Below are 18,947 nucleotides of genomic sequence, written 5' to 3'. Positions count from 1 at the left end.
AGCAGTTTGGGCGCAAAATAAGTGGTGAAAATCTACTGCTCGGGCTTGCGGTGGGGCTCTCGGAATTTTGCAGGACAAACAGTTCTTGGATGCCTTGCAGAGCTTCTGATGCACCCGTAAAGGGTTGACCCCTATATTATGGGGGGCCGTCGCCGTTCTGGGGACACATGTATGGCCCCTGTTGTCAGCACGTCGATAAGGATGACCCTGTCCATCGGCCACGTCGGTAATCTGTGACTCTAGGACAGTGCTCTGAGTCCTGGTTCTTTTTTTTAAATTGGACATCGAATGTCTGTCAAGTTGTGGTAATAACCACGACGACTGATCGAACGAAGAGCCATGACACGAAGAAATTACAATCTAAGCACTTTCCTAACAAACTAATATGGAGATTGACAGCGTTGTTGTCATTAGTTGCATCTAGAAGGGGTTAATTTAAATATTTAATCTGTATTTTCTATCCCGTGCTGAGGTAATCGATCTTCGACAAAATGGCGGCCTCCACATTCTGGAGACAGGTTTGGTAATATATGTAATACATCATTTACCCTCTAGCGGCGCCTGTTTCTCATACACAGTCCCGGCGGTGACGTCATTTCCGCACAGTGCGGGTGTCTCCGGAGAAGGGATGAAGCAGGAGCAGTGATCGGTGTCAGGGGCGGCCCGGGGCCGGGAGCTGCTGCTACTGGGGGCCGAGGTGAGGAGCGAGCAGGCCGAGGCCTTATCCGCACGGTGTGTCCTGTGTTGTATCCGCTTCTATAACCGCAGGGGGTCTACAAGACGTGTACTTAGTCTGTAGCTGCCATTTGTAGCCCTGTACAAGGAACATTCAGTATTATTACCCGTATATTATACGCTAGCGTCACCGTCCTGCGGTCACCTGACCTCGTGTCTACGCCAACATGGCCGCCCAGCGCCATAGACGCCAACAATCGCGTTGTCGTAGGGTCGGTTACCGCATCGCTCTACGGACGAAAAAATAAAAAGCCGGGGGTCTCAGAAAATGGCGAAGAATTAATTTTTTAACCACTAAAATAAACATAAACTTTGTAAGTTCGGAGCCGTCTTAAACGTACCGACCTGAAGAAGCGCGTCGCCGGCCATTTTTATCGCGCGATTAACTCCATAAAAACAAAAACTCCCCCAAAAAACTGCAGAATTAATTTGTTTTGCCGCAATTTCTGCGCTCGTGATTTTTTTTTTTTTTTTTAAACGTACTGCAGACAAGTGAAGGTTTATTCTGCAACAAAAATCAGGAAAAAAACGTGCAAGTTTTGTTTCAGAAATAAGCGGCCAAAAACGCAGCGTGTGAACATGGCCTTTAAGAGTTTTTGAACTCTGCAGCACATCAATTCTTTCTTTGTTTTTGCAGATTTTTTATTTTTCTTCCCACCCATAAAAAGCGGGGGAAAAAACTCTGCAAAAAAAAGTTTTTGATGAATAAAACAAGTGCTGTAAGCAAAGCACACATGTAATCTGCACCCAAAAAAAACCGCTACAAACAATGCATGAAAAATGCTGCTAAATGGGCATTTTCTCCTTCGCCACATTGGGGGACACAGCTTGAACACGGTCCTGTGTCCCCCAATGAGTGGCTCGGAGAAAAAGATTTTACGGTGAGTACACAAAAATCCCTATTTCTCCTTCGCCACATTGGGGGACACAGCTTGAACATGGTTCTGTGTCCCCCAGTGAGTGGCTCGGAGAAAAAGATTTTACGGTGAGTACACAAAAATCCCTATTTCTCCTTCGCCACATTGGGGGACACAGGACCATGTTCAAGCTGTGTCCCCCAATCAGTGGCTCGGAGAAAAGGATTTTACGGTGAGTACACAAAAATCCCTATTTTTTTTAACAGTGTTTTTACTGGTAAAAGAGAATGTTTTGGCTGCAGAAAAAAATACTCTCCATGAGAACATAGCCTTAGCTTGAATTTTAGCCACTGCTAGAAGGTTAAAATAATACAGTGTTGCCCTGGAAAATCCCTTTAAAGGGAACCTGTCACCCCGTTTTTTCAGATTGAGATATAAATACTGTTAAATAGGGCCTGCGCTGTGCGTTACAATAGTGTATGTAGTGTACCCTGATTCCCCACCTATGCTGCGCAATACATTACCAAAGTCGCCGTTTTCGCCTGTCAATCAGGCTGGTCTGGTCAGGTGGGCGTGGTGACATCGCTCTTTTCTTCCCCAGCTTTCCGTTGGTGGCGTAGTGGTGTGCGCATGTCGCAGTGACGAATCCACTGCGCGCACGTGAAGGAGCAGCGCGTGATCTGCGCTGTTATCCCTGTCATCGGTGGGGGCGGCCATCTTCCTGGGGCCGCGCGTGCGCAGATGGAGTGCTCTGCTGCACGGGGCTTCAGGAAAATGGCCGCGGGATGCCGCGCGTGCGCAGAAGAGATCGCGGTGGCCATTTTCCCAAAGCCGAGATGCAAACTCGGCTTTGGGAAAATGGCCGCCGCGATCTCTTCTGCGCACGCGCGGCATCCCGCGGCCATTTTCCTGAAGCCTCATGCAGCAGAGCACTCCATCTGCGCACGCGCGGCCCCAGGAAGATGGCCGCCCCCACCGATGACAGGGGGTAATAGCGCAGATCGCGCGCTGCTCCTTCACGTGCGCGCAGTGGATTCGTCACTGCGACATGCGCACACCACTACGCCACCAACGGAAAGCTGGGGAAGAAAAGAGCGATGTCACCACGCCCACCTGACCAGACCAGCCTGATTGACAGGCGAAAATGGCGACTTTGGTAATGTATTGCGCAGCATAGGTGGGGAATCAGGGTACACTACATACACTATTGTAACGCACAGCGCAGGCCCTATTTAACAGTATTTATATCTCAATCTGAAAAAACGGGGTGACAGGTTCCCTTTAAACTGTAATTCCCCTCTAAGGAAACAATAATGACGCACTCGGTATTGAGAATTGGGTTTTCCGGTCTTGGCTTTTCTGTGATGTAGATCTGATTGTCCCGCCATCATCTGATTGTCTGTTTTGGTCCCGGCAGCAGCGCAGGATCGGGGCAGGAGGGTCCATTATGTGCGCCTCGGTCAAGTACAACACCCGGGGTCCTGTCCTGATCCCCAGAATGAAGTCCAAGCACCGCGTCTACTACATTGCCTTGTTCTCGGTGGTGCTCCTGGGCCTCATCGCCACAGGCATGTTCCAGTTTTGGCCTCACAGCATCGAACCGTCCGGCGACTGGATCGCCGAGAAGCGCAGCGTGCACGACGTGCCGGCCGTCAAGCTCTTGGACAGCAGCCCGCTGCCGGACAGGGGGGACCTCAGCTGCCGGATGCACACTTGCTTCGATGTGTACCGCTGCGGCTTCAACCCTAAAAACAAAGTCAAAGTTTACATCTACCCCTTAAAGAAATACACGGATGAGTCCGGGCGCGCGGTGGGGGACACCATCTCCCGGGAGTACAACGAGCTGCTGAGCGCCGTGTCCGAGAGCGACTTCTACACCGACGATGTCGGCCGAGCCTGCCTCTTCCTTCCGTCTATCGATGTGCTCAGCCAGAACAACCTGCGGATCAAGGAGACTGCGCAGGCCCTGGCCAAGCTGCCCAGGTAATAGAGGGGCGATGGGCTGGGTGGTCACCCTGGATGGTGGACGCCCCCTCTTTAGAGGGTCTCCCCTAATAGGGCGAGGATAGGAGTTGACTTTAGTGAATGGTCCCATTAAACTTTGGTTTTTTCTTGCACCCTTTTCAGGAGACCCTCAACCTCTCATGACAAAACGATAGATTAGTGTCCACAAATACCTGTGGTTACATGCAAACATCTAGACAGGGGGACCCCCATCTCCTCTAAGGTGGGACCTGAAAATAGGACCTAAATGTCCACATTTGGAACATCCCTTTTAAATGTTTTGACGTGTACGGGCAAATCTCTACATCCTGTGTAGCCCCGTGTACAACAACCTTTTTATTGGCTTCATAGGGTGCACGTACAGCGAGCTGTTGTTTTCTGTAATCAGCCATATCGCTATGTTAAAAAGAAAAGAGTAAAAAAGTGCGAAATGCGTTGAGGTCACAATGACTTTTCATCTGAGATAACCCGTCTCCGGAAGCCGCTCTTATCAGTCACCAGAAATAAAATTATCTTTCCAGATCTGCAACTATTGGCCACCAGTATTTAAAGGAAAAAAAAAATCCTACATTCTGTGATGTATTTATTTTATTATTATTCTGCGGTTGCTCCAATGTATATGTAGGCATAATGTATATACGCAGCACCCAGCAGAGGCCGGGAGGAGCCCGCTATCTGCCCCGGCGGAGCGTGCCGTCCAGGAACATTTAGGAACTCCAGGCGAGATACATTTTCGTGGAATTTAACTTCTTTACTTTTATTCTTTTGTAGATGGGACCGAGGTACAAACCACCTGTTGTTTAATATGCTTCCCGGAGGCCCCCCGGATTATAACACCGCTCTGGATGTGCCCCGGGACAGGTGAGAGGCAGGGAACATAATGCACTCACTAATTGGCCGGAGTCGGAGATAAAAAGGATTAGGCCGATTGTTTTTGTGGGAAATAAGATAAAATACAACTAGAGTGGGGACATAGGGCAGGGTTGTAGTGCACATGGGAGGGCATAGGGTACGAATGGAGCCCGTCAGGGGGAGCGTAGGGTACGAATGGAGTCTATGGGGGGGTGTAGGGTACGGATGGCGCCCATAGAGGGGAGGCGGTCGTAGGGCACGCATAGCATCCGTAGAGGGTGTGTCGTAGGGTGCGCATGTCATCCGTAGAGGGGGTGTCGTAGGGTGCGCATGTCATCCGTAGAGGGGGTGTCGTAGGGTGTGCATGTCATCCGTAGAGGGGGTGTCGTAGGGTGCGCATGGCGTCCGTATAGGAGGAGGGGTCGTAGGGTACGGATGGCTCCCCTAAAAGGGTGGGGGTGGTCGTAGGTTACGGATGGCATCTGTAGAGGGGGAGGGGTTGTAGGGCACGTATGGTGCCTATAGATGGGGAGGGGTCATAGGGTATGGAAGGCGACCCTAAAAGGGGGGAGGGGTCGTAGGGTACAGATGACACCCGTCGAGGGGGCAGGTTGTAGGGTACGGATGACGCCTGTAGAGGGGGATGGGTCGTAGGGTACGGGTGACGCCCCTAAAAGGGGGAGGGGTCGTAGGGTGTGGATGACGCCTGTAGAGGGGAGGGGTCGAAGGGTACGGATGACGCCCGTAGAGGGGAGGGGTCATAGGGTACGGATGACGCCCGTAGAGGGGAGGGGTCGTAGGGTACGGATAATGCCCGTAGAGGGGGGAGGTTGTAGGGTACAGATGGCGCCCCTAAAAGTCTTGGGTGGGGGTCATAGGGTACGGATGTCTCCCCTAAAATGGGGGAGGGGTCGTAGGATACGGATGGAGCCTGGAGGGAGACAGGTGTCTTGCAGCGACATTCACGTTTTCGTTAGGGAACAGGAGAATGTTCTTGTTACTTACTGTGTATGGAGTAGTCATCTTTCATTGCCTTCCTGTCTGTGATGATAATGAGACTACTGAGAAGCGTTCGTTACAGAACACGACATTTCAACCCATTATGAGCCTCAATGTAAAAACTGTGAGATTCCAAAATCTCACAGTATAGATAATGATATGGGAAAAAATATGAGAAATGCTTTTAACGTGCACTTGATTTAACCAGTGTGTCATTGTGGGAAGACTCTTTACCTGTAGGTTTTTTGCAGTTTTTCTCACTGTCCTTTTACAATAGCAGATAAACTCCCGGAATGAGTGTGGTGTATAGTGACGCCGTGTCTGAGGGGAGACCGTCCCCGGACAGGACTCTACGTGGCTTCTCCTGCAGCAGTCGATGACGGGTCCGATGGCAGGTTGTGCTGGTTACATAGATGTTATCACGTCCTGTCCTCCGCACACAGCCAGGATCCGTCCATTAACCTGAGAGTCATTCTAACTATTGGAAACTTATAGCATAAAGACATTACCGATGGGGGTCCGAGTGTTGTGTGACCCCCAAACATGAAAGGGCTGTATATGGTCGTCAGTATGGTATCAGTTAGTGATGACGATCTCCATGGACTGACCCCAATATTCATTATGGGTCACCATTGCGTTATGTGCAGCCCTTCTCTAGTAAACCTGCTGGCCGACCACCTATGGGGGTGACCCGACTTTCCCCGGACGATGAGATCAATCTTTTATCTTCTTTGCAGAGCGGTGCTGGCTGGCGGAGGGTTCTCGACGTGGACGTACCGCCAGGGTTATGACGTCAGTATTCCAGTGTACAGTCCACTCTCCGAAGTGAACCTACCTGAGCGGGCACCCGGGTAAGTGGTAATGCCAGGCAGGTGATCCATCTGTGTATTTTATTTATGGTCTCAAGCTGCCATCAGTGATTGAACTACTATGCGTTAGGAGCACCTAGTCAGAACCAGGGGCGGTGGGCTTCACGTTGTGCTTGGCATCCAGCTGGAAAGGACATGTGGGGAAAGCAGTAATGGAATGATTGGCTGAAAGAGGTCTCTTCGCAGATGTCCTTTTCAGCAAAATGCCAGCCACAGTGTGTGACCCCCCCCTCACCCCCAGCTCTGACAATTTCAGTTCTTGTCTATAATATTAACCCCGTATGGCGCATTTTCAGCTGCACTTTTAGCCCCTCAATGACCAGGTGATATTTGCCCCTTGCAAAAAATTTTTTTTTTTAAATTATTTTACGATTACATTTCAGCAGTTATAACTTTTTTTCTTTTTTGCATTTTTCGCTGTCTCGGCCGAGATATTATGCAGGAGAAATTGTAGCAGTTTTCCGCTCTGTTTAAGGGCCACACTGTGTAATTTCTATACATCAGCTGACATGTGCCCCTAACAGCCGTGGGTGGAATCGCGATCCACCCGCGGCTGTTAACAATGTTAAATGCTGTTGTCAATCTCAGACAGCGGCATTTAACATGGCTGCGCAGGAAGCGCGTCGCTAATCTCACCCATCGGCACCTGTGTCACGTGAACACGGGGCCGCCAGTGGGTTGGCATGACAATCCGCACTCTGTGGTTGTCCTTGCCGATCTGCTCATGCGGCCCTTTGGCCGATGCTGTGTGTAGCATAAACGACTGGAAGATCGCAGACAGTTGAAGCAGGTAAAAAGTTTAAAAAAAAAAAAAAGTTTTTAAAAATATAAAAAAAATGAAAAAAATATAAAAGTTCAAATCGCCCCCGTTTCGCACCATTCAAAATAAAAGAATAGAAAAAAAAATACACGTTTGTTATCACCGCATTCAGAATCACCCGATCTATCAATATATAAAAATATCAAAACTCCAGAATTACTTTTTTTTTTCGCCCGATCTATCAATATATAAAAATATCAAAACTCCAGAATTACTTTTTTTTTTTTTTTGGTCGCCGCAATAACAGGTGATCAAAACATCATAAAATGGAGAATCCCAAGGTCATGAAGGGGTTAAATGCTCTGTTTCCCAGTACAATTACCTTCCGATGCGGTCTGTGCACAGCGCATCACTGCAGAAATCAAACAGTGCAAGGTTTGTAATAATATCCAATTATAAAAATACATGCATGTAAGAGCGAGGAAGGGAGACCACCCCTGTAATGATGATCCTCATGAATCCCCTCTTATACCCTGCAGCGCTCGCACTTTCTTCCTGGTCTCGTCCCAGACGGCTGTGCACCCCGAGTTCCGCGCCGATCTGGAGACGATTCGCGCTGAGAATGGAGAATCCGTCTTGATCCTCGACAAATGTAGCAATCTATCCGACGATTCCCCGCCGCACAGCAAGCGATGCCACAAGAACAGCGTCTACGACTATCCCCTTGTCCTGCAGGTAATTACAGCTCTGTACAGGCAGAGGGCGCAGTTGTATAACAGTATCGTACAGTGCAGAAAGTTGTCGCCATTGTTCCGTCCTACGTGGAATATTCTGAGCGTCAGTTCTTCCGCTGCGGAATATCCATGCAGTATCTCTGAGGACATTTATGAGCCTTTTCCTTAGTAATGGTGCTGTACAGTTTCACCCTCATTGTTAAGCATCGCTTGTATCCTGACTGTATCGGACGATCCTGAATACCGGTGATGTTTTGCAGGAAGCCTCGTTCTGCCTGGTGCTCCGCGGCGCCCGCCTGGGACAGGCCATTCTCAGTGACGTCTTGCAGGCCGGCTGTGTTCCAGTCCTTGTCGCTGATTCCTATGTATTGCCTTTTTCTGAGGTGTTGGACTGGAAGAGGTAATAATCCTTTCCGTGGATATGTCTGCTCTCAGAGATGCTGCTGTGCAGGGAATATCCACCTATATCTCATTGTCTGATCTGGTTTTATTTCATTTATGGTTTTTAGAGCCTCCGTGGTGATTCCAGAGGAGAAGATTCTGGAAATGTACAGTGTCCTGCAGAACCTGCCGCCACGACAAGTGGAAGAGATGCAGAGACAGGTGAGCCGTGCACAAGGTTACCAAAAAAAGGTTCGTTATTCATTGTTTAGTGCTTTTGGAAGAATGACAGCTGATACAGGACTTGAGAGAGGGAGACAGTACTATCTGTACCTGCGTCATATACAGGGAGAAACAAGGAGGCAGTGCTATCTGTACCTGTATCATATGTACAGGGAGAAACAAGGAGGCAGTACTATCTGTACCTCTATCATATATGCAGGGAGAAACAAGGAAGGATACCGTATGGCTGATGAGTCAGATAGGAGGACCCAAATGTGTAACCAAACTGATGTGGTATAAACGCTTGCCCGTGCACTACAGCTGTAATTCCAGCCGGAGGGTAAACAATTGCTGTCGTATATATACACTCAGGAGTACAGATCAGGCTGTGTAGATCATGTGCCTTCTGGACTATCCCAGGAAAAGCCTGTGCTGTCTCACATATGGAATCAGGGGCACAGATCAGGTGGTTCACTTATCTGTAGGTAGTGCTGGGGTCTCACATCTGTTCTCCTCGTTCCTGTGTGCAGAGCAAGCGTTGGTGGCCAGGTGGAGGGTGCCGACACAGACCTGTGTCAAGGCAGTGGGTAGGCAGGTCTGTGTCGGCACCCTCCACCTGGCCACCAACGCTTGCTCTGCACACAGGAACGAGGAGAACAGATGTGAGACCCCAGCACTACCTACAGATAAGTGAACCACCTGATCTGTGCCCCTGATTCCATATGTGAGACAGCACTATCTTCCCCGGCTTTTCCTGGGATAGTCCAGAAGGCACATGATCTACACAGCCTGATCTGTACTCCTGAGTGTATATATACGACAGCAATTGTTTACCCTCCGGCTGGAATTACAGCTGTAGTGCACGGGCAAGCGTTTATACCACATCAGTTTGGTTACACATTTGGGTCCTCCTATCTGACTCATCAGCCATACGGTATCCTTACTTTAAACAACAGATTTCCATTAGGCGATTTTGTGAGCAAGGCCACGGGCTGGCCGAAACGTTAAATTCGCCAAGCATTTATCTACTGACCCAAGCCAAATAAACTTTTGATATATGCAACTTGAAACTATACGAGTGCAGTGATTACTTTGACTTTATGACTTGTGGGATTTAGTGTCCCGTTCACTGGCACCGTGAACTATATTGATTGAGTGCTAGCTTTCCAGATTCTCTACGGGAGAAACAAGGAGGCAGTGCTATCTGTACCTGTATCATATGTGCAGGGAAAAACAAGAAGGCAGTACTATCTATACCTCTATCATATATGCAGGGAGAAACAAGGAGGCAGTTCTATCTGTACCTGTATCATATTTACAGGGAGAAACAAGGAGGCAGTGCTATCTGTACCTGTGTCATATCCAGGGAGAAACAAGGATGCAGTGCCATCTGTACCTGGATCATATGTACAGGGAGAAACAAGGAGGCAGTACTATCTGTACCTGTATCATATGCAGGGAGAAACAAGGAGGCAGTGCTATCTGTACCTGTATCATATGTGCAGGGAAAAACAAGAAGGCAGTGCTATCTGTACCTGTATCATATATGCAGGGAGAAACAAGGAGGCAGTGCTATCTGTATCATATGTACAGGGAGAAACAAGGAGACAGTATTATCTATATCATATGTACAGGGAGAAACCAGGAGGCAATGTCATCTGTACCAGTATCCTATACAGGGAGAAACAAGGAGGCAGTGCTATCTGTACCTGTATCATATATGCAGGGAGAAACAAGGAGGCAGTGCTATCTGTACCTGTATCATATGTACAGGGAGAAACAAGGAGGCAGTGCTATCTGTACCAGTATCCTATGCAGGGAGAAACAGAGGCAGTACTATCTGAGCCTGTATCACATGTACAGGGAGAAACAAGGAGGTAGTGCTATCTGTGCCTGTGTCATATGTACAGGGAGAAACCAGGAGGCAGTGTCATCTGTACCAGTATCCTATGCAGGGAGAAAGAAAGAGGCAGTACTATCTGAGCCTGTTTCACATGTACAGGGAGAATCAACGAGGCAGTACTATTTGTACCTGTATCATATACAGGGAGAAGCAAGGAGGCAGTGCTATCTGTACCTGCGTCATATACAGGAAGAAATGAGGCAGTGCCATTTGTACCTGTATCATATGTACAGGGAGAAACAAGGAGGTAGTACTCCAAAGACATACTGATAGGGAGTTTAGATTGTGAGCCCCATCAGGGACAGCGATGATAATGTGTGCAAACTGTAAAACGCTGCGGAATATGTTAGCGCTATATAAAAATAAAGATTATTATAAGATTATTACTACTCTCTGTGCCTGTATCGTGTACAGGGAGAAACAAGGAGGCAGTACTATCTGTACCTGTATTATATATGCAGGGAGAAACAAGGAGGCAGTACTATCTGAGCCTGTATCGTGTACAGGGAGAAACAAGGAGGCAGTACTATCTGAGCCTGTATCGTGTACAGGGAGAAACAAGGAGGCAGTGCTAACTGTACCTTTGTCATTTGCAGGGGATATAGGGAGGTTGCACTAAATGTATAGACGTGGATGGAGTATTGTCAGTGACGGCTGAACCCCCACATCACTCAGCTCGGGGATGATGGTCACCTGCTTTTCTGGGGTCCATTGTTTCGCAGTGACCGCTGTTGTAACTGCACGATCTTATGTAAGATAGTAATGTGATGACTGTAGTCCTGTTCTTGTTACTGGAAAACTTCTGCGGATTCTGCTAAATAATCCACATGTGGCCAAAATAGAGAAGTGTTTGAAAGGTGCGGTACCGCTGCAGTTCACCTTCCCGCCTGTAGATGTCGCTCTAGGATTTCACTATTTACTCCGTCAGCAGTTACAGGGCCCAGTGCCAATCCGTAATCAGCATTTCTGCACCGCTCTCATGCTGAAAACTGCAGAATTAGCACAAATGGCGGCATTAATTAATAGTACATGGCCCTTGGATGTTACTTGAGGCTATACGATCCAAGATTTCTGTGGATTACTGTCACTTTTGTGAACGTCATCCTAATGTCTGACTGTCAACAGCTCCTATTTACTCCTTGATATATGCGTCTCTTTAGCAATCCATGCAAAACTTTCTTCAGAAGTGCGCCCGTCTCACTTGTTGGCGCAGTCTGTGCAGTGGGACTGGTGTTGCTCTTGTGTCCCTCAGGCTTTGGTACTGCAGATTAGCGGATGGGGATCCGTCATGAGACGCACAGAGAATGGTCTCGTCACACCATAACTTTTTTTTTTTTTCTGTACAAGTGATTCATAGCGAAGATTTGAACCTATAATGTAAAAAAGGACTTAATCCATTCACTGCCAGCAAGCACAGATGTTGGAAATTAAAAAAACATAAATTTGAAAGTTGCAAAACTTTTCGTCAACTTTTTTGGAACTATAGAATTTGCGGTCTACCCCTCCATGACTCAGCCACGATCCATGGAGCTTCATTTATTTATTTTTTTTATTTTTTTTAGCAGGCTCAGTGACTCACATTTAGTACAGGACGTGTCCTGTGTTACAAGCCCAGAACGGGTAAAGTCATGTTTCGCCGAATTAGGCAAAGCATAGTTGCTCCTAAAATTACAGGTCTATGCCTGGTAAACAATTAAGGGCATGCAGCAGCAAGTTTGGGCCTCGGCAGCAAGTTTGGGCCTCGGCAGCAAGTTTGGGCCTCGGCAGCAAGTTTGGGCCTCGGCAGCAAGTTTGGGCCTCGGCAGCAAGTTTGGGGCTCGGCAGCAAGTTTGGGCCTCGGCAGCAAGTTTGGGGCTCGGCAGCAAGTTTGAGCCTCAGCAGCAAGTTTGGGCTCGACAGCAAATTTGGGCTCGGCAGCAAGTTTGAGCCTCAGCAGCAAGTTTGGGCCTCGGCAGCAAGTTTGGGGCTCGGCAGCAAGTTTGAGCCTCAGCAGCAAGTTTGGGCTCGACAGCAAATTTGGGCTCAGCAGCAAGTTTGGGGCTCAGCAGCAAGTTTGGGGCTCAGCAGCAAGTTTGGGGCTCAGCAGCAAGTTTGGGGCTCAGCAGCGAGTTTGGGCAAGTTGTTGATGGAGAAAAGAATCAAGCAGTTTTGTAAAGATGCCCGATCCTTGTGTTTTGTTTGGGTGGAGTGGAGATGAGCTGTTTTGAGACTTTCTTTTCTGTTCCCTCTGAAGACACACTCCTATGTTTCAACCTCTACGGTAGCCAAAGCTCAGCATAAACGCAGTAAAGCATCTCGATCCTATGCAACTCAAACTTAGAGGTTTTGTCATTACTTTTTATTGATGGCCTTTCCTTAGGATAGACCATCAGTATCTGATCTTTGGGGGTGCATACCTGCCACCCCAGCCGGCAGCATCAGACAACCTCCAGCCGGACGGAGAGCACCCCCACCGATCAGGTAAGAATAGGCCATCAATAGTAAAGTAGTGGACAGCCCCTTTAAGTGTGAAACGCGTGGGACCGATCGGCGTGGCTGCGTCTCCAGTGAACCTGGTGTAGGTGGGGTCGAAATGTAGGAATTTTCTGCTGATGGATCTTGATGTGGCCGGACCCCCACGTCAGGTAGGACAGGAGTGTAATTCTGACAAGTGAAATAGTATCTGAGGAGCGGCGCAGCATGTGCGGGGCAGGGGCGCGGAGAGGTGGAAACAGATCTGTGATTTATCTGCACTGCGGCTTCTACAAGCTTTCATTCCGCTGGTGGATTTTGCTTGAGTAACCTCTGACCCCACCAGACTCTGAAGTGCGGTTACTGACAGCACAGATCTGCTTTCAACTCTCCCCCGCCTGGCCTCATTGTGTTTTTTAGGGGGGATGTATTCACACAGCGGGGGTCCCCTGCAGCAGGAGGATCTCATTCTTTCCTCCCCACAGGGCGCCATGAATAGGGATCTTGGAAAAAAAATATATATTTTTTTTTTTCCCCTAGGAAATGTGTAACCTTCGGCGTCCATAACAGGCTGAGATGGGTGGTGCAAGAGGTGCCCTTAACACTAGCAAGTTACATGTTTAAAGGGGTTGTCCAGTCGTCTTCTTGGGACCCTTTGGAATAACTTATGCCATTGGTCCCCGCCCTGGCGGCCGTGGCCTAGTAATTCATTGAATCATGTAATACCGCGTTCCTCCTGCAGTGGCCACTGTAGAGGGCTGGGAGGACCAGACTTCGCGATCAATCAGCTGATCGTTATGGCGGCTTTGTTTTTTTATGGGGGGTTCTGGGATGAGACGGCCCCCAAGTCGTCCTCTTCTAATTAAGTTCTATTAGACCGAGCTTTGTTCTAGGATGAGTAACTATAAGATTAGAACTTTATAGTAAACTTTCCTCTGTGAGCTGGATAGGTCAGCGCTAGTTTTTCTTTGCAGTCGCTGAATGGAAACCTGGCTAATAATCCCCTCTGTCCTAAGCTGCCCATGCACAACAGGGCAAAGTCAGCAAAACCCACCGGTGGGACTTGCCAATTATCTTGTGTGCATGGGATTTCGGATTGGGCATGCTGACTTGCAGTGTCCTATCATTTTGTGATATCTGGCAGTGGCTTACTCCACGTTCCCTATTGAAAACACATGCATGATCGGTTTAAATGAGCGTGCATATGTATCGGGGAGAAGGGGTCAGTCTAATTGATCATTTCCCTGATCTCTCTTCAGGGTGTATGAGCACCTGTAGTTCTGCTTGAACGTCTGCAGTTTCTTACAGTCTATACACAAGTTATTAGGAAGAGGATGCATTATCTCCAACAGAAGGGTTTGTTACAGACACTGGAACAGGTATTTGGTCTCTGAGTTTTCAGCCTCTGAAAGTAAACAGGAATGTCCCTATGCACAGAGGGGATGGGAGAGGGGATTGGGGAGGGGAAGGGACGGGAGAGGGATTGGGGAAGGAACGGGAGAGGAGATTGGGGAAGGGACGGGAGAGGAGATTGGGGAGGGGAAGGGACGGGAGAGGGGATTGGGGAGGGGAAGGGACGGGAGAGGGGATTGGGGAGGGGAAGGGACGGGAGAGGGGATTGGGGAGGGGAAGGGACGGGAGAGGGGATTGGGGAAGGAACGGGAGAGGAGATTGGGGAAGGGACGGGAGAGGAGATTGGGGAAGGGACGGGAGAGGGATTGGGGAAGGAACGGGAGAGGAGATTGGGGAAGGGACGGGAGAGGAGATTGGGGAAGGGACGGGAGAGGAGATTGGGGAGGGGAAGGGACGGGAGAGGGGATTGGGGAAGGGACGGGAGAGGGGATTGGGGAAGGGACGGGAGAGGGGATTGGGGAAGGGACGGGAGAGGGGATTGGGGAAGGGACGGGAGAGGGATTGGGGAAGGAACGGGAGAGGAGATTGGGGAAGGGACGGGAGAGGAGATTGGGGAGGGGAAGGGACGGGAGAGGAGATTGGGGAGGGGAAGGGACGGGAGAGGAGATTGGGGAGGGGAAGGGACGGGAGAGGGGATTGGGGAAGGGACGGGAGAGGGGATTGGGGAAGGGACGGGACGGGAGAGGGGATTGGGGAAGGGACGGGAGAGGGATTGGGGAAGGAACGGGAGAGGAGATTGGGGAAGGGACGGGAGAGGAGATTGGGGAGGGGAAGGGACGGGAGAGGGGATTGGGGAGGGGAAGGGACGGGAGAGGGGATTGGGGAGGGGAAGGGACGGGAGAGGGGATTGGGGAAGGGACGGGAGAGGGGATTGGGGAAGGGACGGGAGAGGGGATTGGGGAAGGGACGGGAGAGGGGATTGGGGAGGGGAAGGAACGGGAGAGGGGATTGGGGAGGGGAAGGAACGGGAGAGGAGATTGGGGAAGGTACGGGAGAGGGGATTGGGGAAGGGACGGGAGAGGGGATTGGGGAGGAGAGGGGAGAGGGGATTGGGGAAGGGACGGGAGAGGGGATTGGGGAGGGGAAGGGACGGGAGAGGGGATTGGGGAAGGGACGGGAGAGGGGATTGGGGAGGGGAAGGGACGGGAGAGGGGATTGGGGAAGGAACGGGAGAGGAGATTGGGGAAGGGACGGGAGAGGGGATTGGGGAAGGGACGGGAGAGGGATAGGGGAGGGGAAGGGACGGGATAGGGGAGGGGAAGGGACGGGAGAGGGGATTGGGGAAGGGACGGGAGAGGGGATTGGGAAGGGACGGGAGAGGGGATTTGGAAGGGACGGGGAAGGGATGGGAGAGGGGATAAGGGATGGGATTGGGGAAGGAAAGGGATGGGAGAGGGGATAAAGGAAGGGACGGGAGAGGGGATAAGGGATGGGATTGGGGAAGGGATGGGAGAGGGGATTGGGGAAGGGACGGGAGAGGGGATTGGTGAGGGGACGGGAGAGGGATAGGGGAAGGGACGGGAGAGGGATAGGGGAGGAGAAGGGACGGTAGAGGGATAGGGGAAGGGACGGGATAGGGGAAGGGACGGGAGAGGGATAGGGGAAGGGACGGGAGAGGGATAGGAGAGGGGAAGGGACGGGAGAGGGGATTGGGGGGGGAAGGGAGAGGGGATTGGGGAGGGGAAGGGACGGGAGAGGGGATTGGGGAGGGGAAGGGACGGGAGAGGGGATTGGGGAGGGGAAGGGACGGGAGAGGGGATTGGGGAGGGGAAGGGACGGGAGAGGGGATTGGGAAGGGACGGGGAAGGGACGGGAGAGGGGATAAGGGATGGGATTGGGGAAGGAAAGGGATGGGAGAGGGGATAAAGGAAGGGACGGGAGAGGGGATAAGGGATGGGATTGGGGAAGGGATGGGAGAGGGGATTGGGGAAGGGATGTGAGAGGGGATTGGGGAGGGGAAGGGACGGGAGAGGGGATTTTGTTGTGAATTCTGTGGCAGAGCTCCCTCCTGTGGTCACAAGTGGTACTTCGGCTGATTCTCTCTATGAGCTTCCGTTGGTGGAGGAAAGTGGTACTGCGGCTTCTGAGTTTCCTTCCTCAGGTGATGTGGTGAAGTCGTTAGGTGCTGCTCTATTTAACTCCACCTAGTGCTTTGATCCTGGCCTCCAGTCAATGTTCTAGTATTGGACTTGCTTCCTCCTGGATCGTTCCTGTGGCCTACTGCTCTGCATAGCTAAGTTTCGCTTGTGTTATTTTTGTTTACTGTTTTTTCTGTCCAGCTTGCTTATTTGGTTTTTCTTGCTTGCTGGAAGCTCTGGGACGCAGAGGGTGTACCTCCGTGCCGTTAGTCGGTACAGAGGGTCTTTTTGTCCTTTTGTCGAGGTTGATGCTTCTGAGATTGGAGCGGGGGCTGTTTTGTCGCAGAGAAGTTCTGATTGCTCGGTGATGAAACCATGCGCCTTCTTTTCCAGGAAGTTTTCGCCTGCTGAGCGAAATTATGATGTGGGCAATCGAGAGTTGCTGGCCATGAAGTGGGCATTCGAGGAGTGGCGTCATTGGCTTGAGGGAGCTAAGCATCGCATGGTGGTCTTGACTGATCATAAGAACTTGACTTATCTCGAGTCTGCCAAGCGGTTGAATCCTAGACAGGCTCGTTGGTCGCTGTTTTTCGCCCGTTTTGACTTTGTGATTTCGTACCTTCCAGGCTCTAAAAATGTGAAGGCGGATGCCCTGTCTAGGAGTTTTGTGCCCGACTCTCCGGGTGTATCTGAGCCGGCGGGTATCCTCAAAGAGGGAGTAATTGTGTCTGCCATCTCCCCTGATTTGCGGCGGGTGCTGCAAAAATTTCAGGCTGATAAACCTGATCGTTGCCCAGCGGAGAAACTGTTTGTCCCTGATAGGTGGACGAATAAAGTTATCTCTGAGGTTCATTGTTTGGTGTTGGCTGGTCATCCTGGAATCTTTGGTACCAGAGAGTTAGTGGCTAGATCCTTTTGGTGGCCATCTCTGTCGCTGGATGTGCGTACTTTTGTGCAGTCCTGTGGGATTTGTGCTCGGGCTAAGCCCTGCTGTTCTCGTGCCAGTGGGTTGCTTTTGCCCTTGCCGGTCCCGAAGAGGCCTTGGACACATATCTCTATGGATTTTATTTCAGATCTTCCCGTCTCTCAAAAAATGTCAGTCGTTTGGGTGGTTTGTGATCGCTTCTCTAAGATGGTCCATTTGGTACCCTTGTCTAAATTACCTTCCTCCTCTGATTTGGTGCCATTGTTCTTCCAGCATGTGGTTCGTTTACATGGCATTCCAGAGAATATCGTTTCTGACAGAGGTTCCCAGTTTGTTTCGAGGTTTTGGCGAGCCTTTTGTGCAAGGATGGGCATTGACTTGTCTTTTTCCTCGGCTTTCCATCCTCAGACTAATGGCCAGACCGAACGAACCAATCAGACCTTGAAAACATATCTGAGATGCTTTGTTTCTGCTGATCAGGATGACTGGGTGTCCTTTTTGCCTTTGGCTGAGTTCGCCCTTAATAATCGGGCCAGCTCGGCTACCTTGGTTTCGCCGTTTTTCTGCAACTCTGGGTTCCATCCTCGTTTCTCTTCAGGGCAGGTTGAGTCTTCGGACTGTCCTGGTGTGGATACTGTGGTGGACAGGTTGCAGCAGATTTGGACTCATGTAGTGGACAATTTGACCTTGTCCTAGGAGAAGGCTCAACGTTTCGCTAATCGCAGACGCTGTGTGGGTCCCTGACTTCGTGTTGGGGATCTGGTTTGGTTATCTTCTCGTCATATTCCTATGAAGGCTTCCTCTCCTAAGTTTAAACCTCGTTTCATTGGTCCGTATAGGATTTCTGAGGTTCTTAATCCTGTGTCTTTTCGTTTGACCCTTCCAGATTCTTTTTCCATCCATAACGTATTCCATAGGTCATTGTTGCGGAGATACGTGGCATCTATGGTTCCATCTGTTGATCCTCCTGCCCCGGTTTTGGTGGAGGGGGAGTTGTATATTGTGGAGAAGATTTTGGATTCTCGTGTTTTAAGACGGAAACTCCAGTATCTGGTTAAGTGGAAGGGTTATGCTCAGGAAGATAATTCCTGGGTCTTTGCCTCTGATGTCCATGCTCCCGATCTTGTTCGTGCCTTTCATATGGCTCATCCTGGTTGTCCTGGGGGCTCTGGTGAGGGTTCGGTGACCCCTCCTCAAGGGGGGGAGTACTGTTGTGAATTCTGTGGCAGAGCTCCCTCCTGTGGTCACAAGTGGTACTTCGGCTGATTCTCTCTATGAGCTTCCGTTGGTGGAGGAAAGTGGTACTGCGGCTTCTGAGTTTCCTTCCTCAGGTGATGTGGTGAAGTCGTTAGGTGCTGCTCTATTTAACTCCACCTAGTGCTTTGATCCTGGCCTCCAGTCAATGTTCTAGTATTGGACTTGCTTCCTCCTGGATCGTTCCTGTGGCCTGCTGCTCTGCATAGCTAAGTTTCACTTGTGTTAATTTTGTTTACTGTTTTTTCTGTCCAGCTTGCTTATTTGGTTTTTCTTGCTTGCTGGAAGCTCTGGGACGCAGAGGGTGTACCTCCGTGCCATTAGTCGGTACGGAGGGTCTTTTTGCCCCCTTTGCGTGGTTGTTTGTAGGGTTTTGTGTTGACCGCAAAGTTACCTTTCCTATCCTCGCTCTGTTCAGAAAGTCGGGCCTCACTTTGCTAAATCTATTTCATCTCTACGTTTGTCTTTTCATCTTACTCACAGTCATTATATGTGGGGGGCTGCCTTTTC

The 18,947-nt window shown here is 50.1% G+C and overlaps 1 protein-coding gene across 4 annotated transcripts in view; it reads left to right on the top strand.

Moving 5' to 3' along the window:
* Positions 1-576: 576 nt before the first annotated feature.
* The window catches only part of EXT2 (exostosin glycosyltransferase 2), a 62,969-nt gene continuing 44,598 nt past the window's right edge, over positions 577-18,947 (top strand). Inside the window, exons 1-7 of one of the 4 annotated variants that reach the window (XM_069740010.1) lie at positions 577-697; positions 3,010-3,575; positions 4,368-4,457; positions 6,185-6,298; positions 7,616-7,811; positions 8,071-8,210; positions 8,320-8,413. In XM_069740010.1, the coding sequence (XP_069596111.1) occupies positions 3,040-3,575; positions 4,368-4,457; positions 6,185-6,298; positions 7,616-7,811; positions 8,071-8,210; positions 8,320-8,413 (1,170 nt within the window). In that variant the 5' untranslated portion in view covers positions 577-697; positions 3,010-3,039. Of the gene's footprint in view, positions 733-3,009; positions 3,576-4,367; positions 4,458-6,184; positions 6,299-7,615; positions 7,812-8,070; positions 8,211-8,319; positions 8,414-18,947 lie in introns of all 4 variants that reach the window. The other 3 variants (XM_069740011.1, XM_069740012.1, XM_069740014.1) reach the window with 3 other exon arrangements.

This window comes from Ranitomeya imitator, chromosome 9 (assembly GCF_032444005.1).
Source record: "Ranitomeya imitator isolate aRanImi1 chromosome 9, aRanImi1.pri, whole genome shotgun sequence".
NCBI classification, from domain to species: Eukaryota; Metazoa; Chordata; class Amphibia; order Anura; family Dendrobatidae; genus Ranitomeya; species Ranitomeya imitator.
This window is presented reverse-complemented; position numbering and strand designations above follow the sequence as displayed.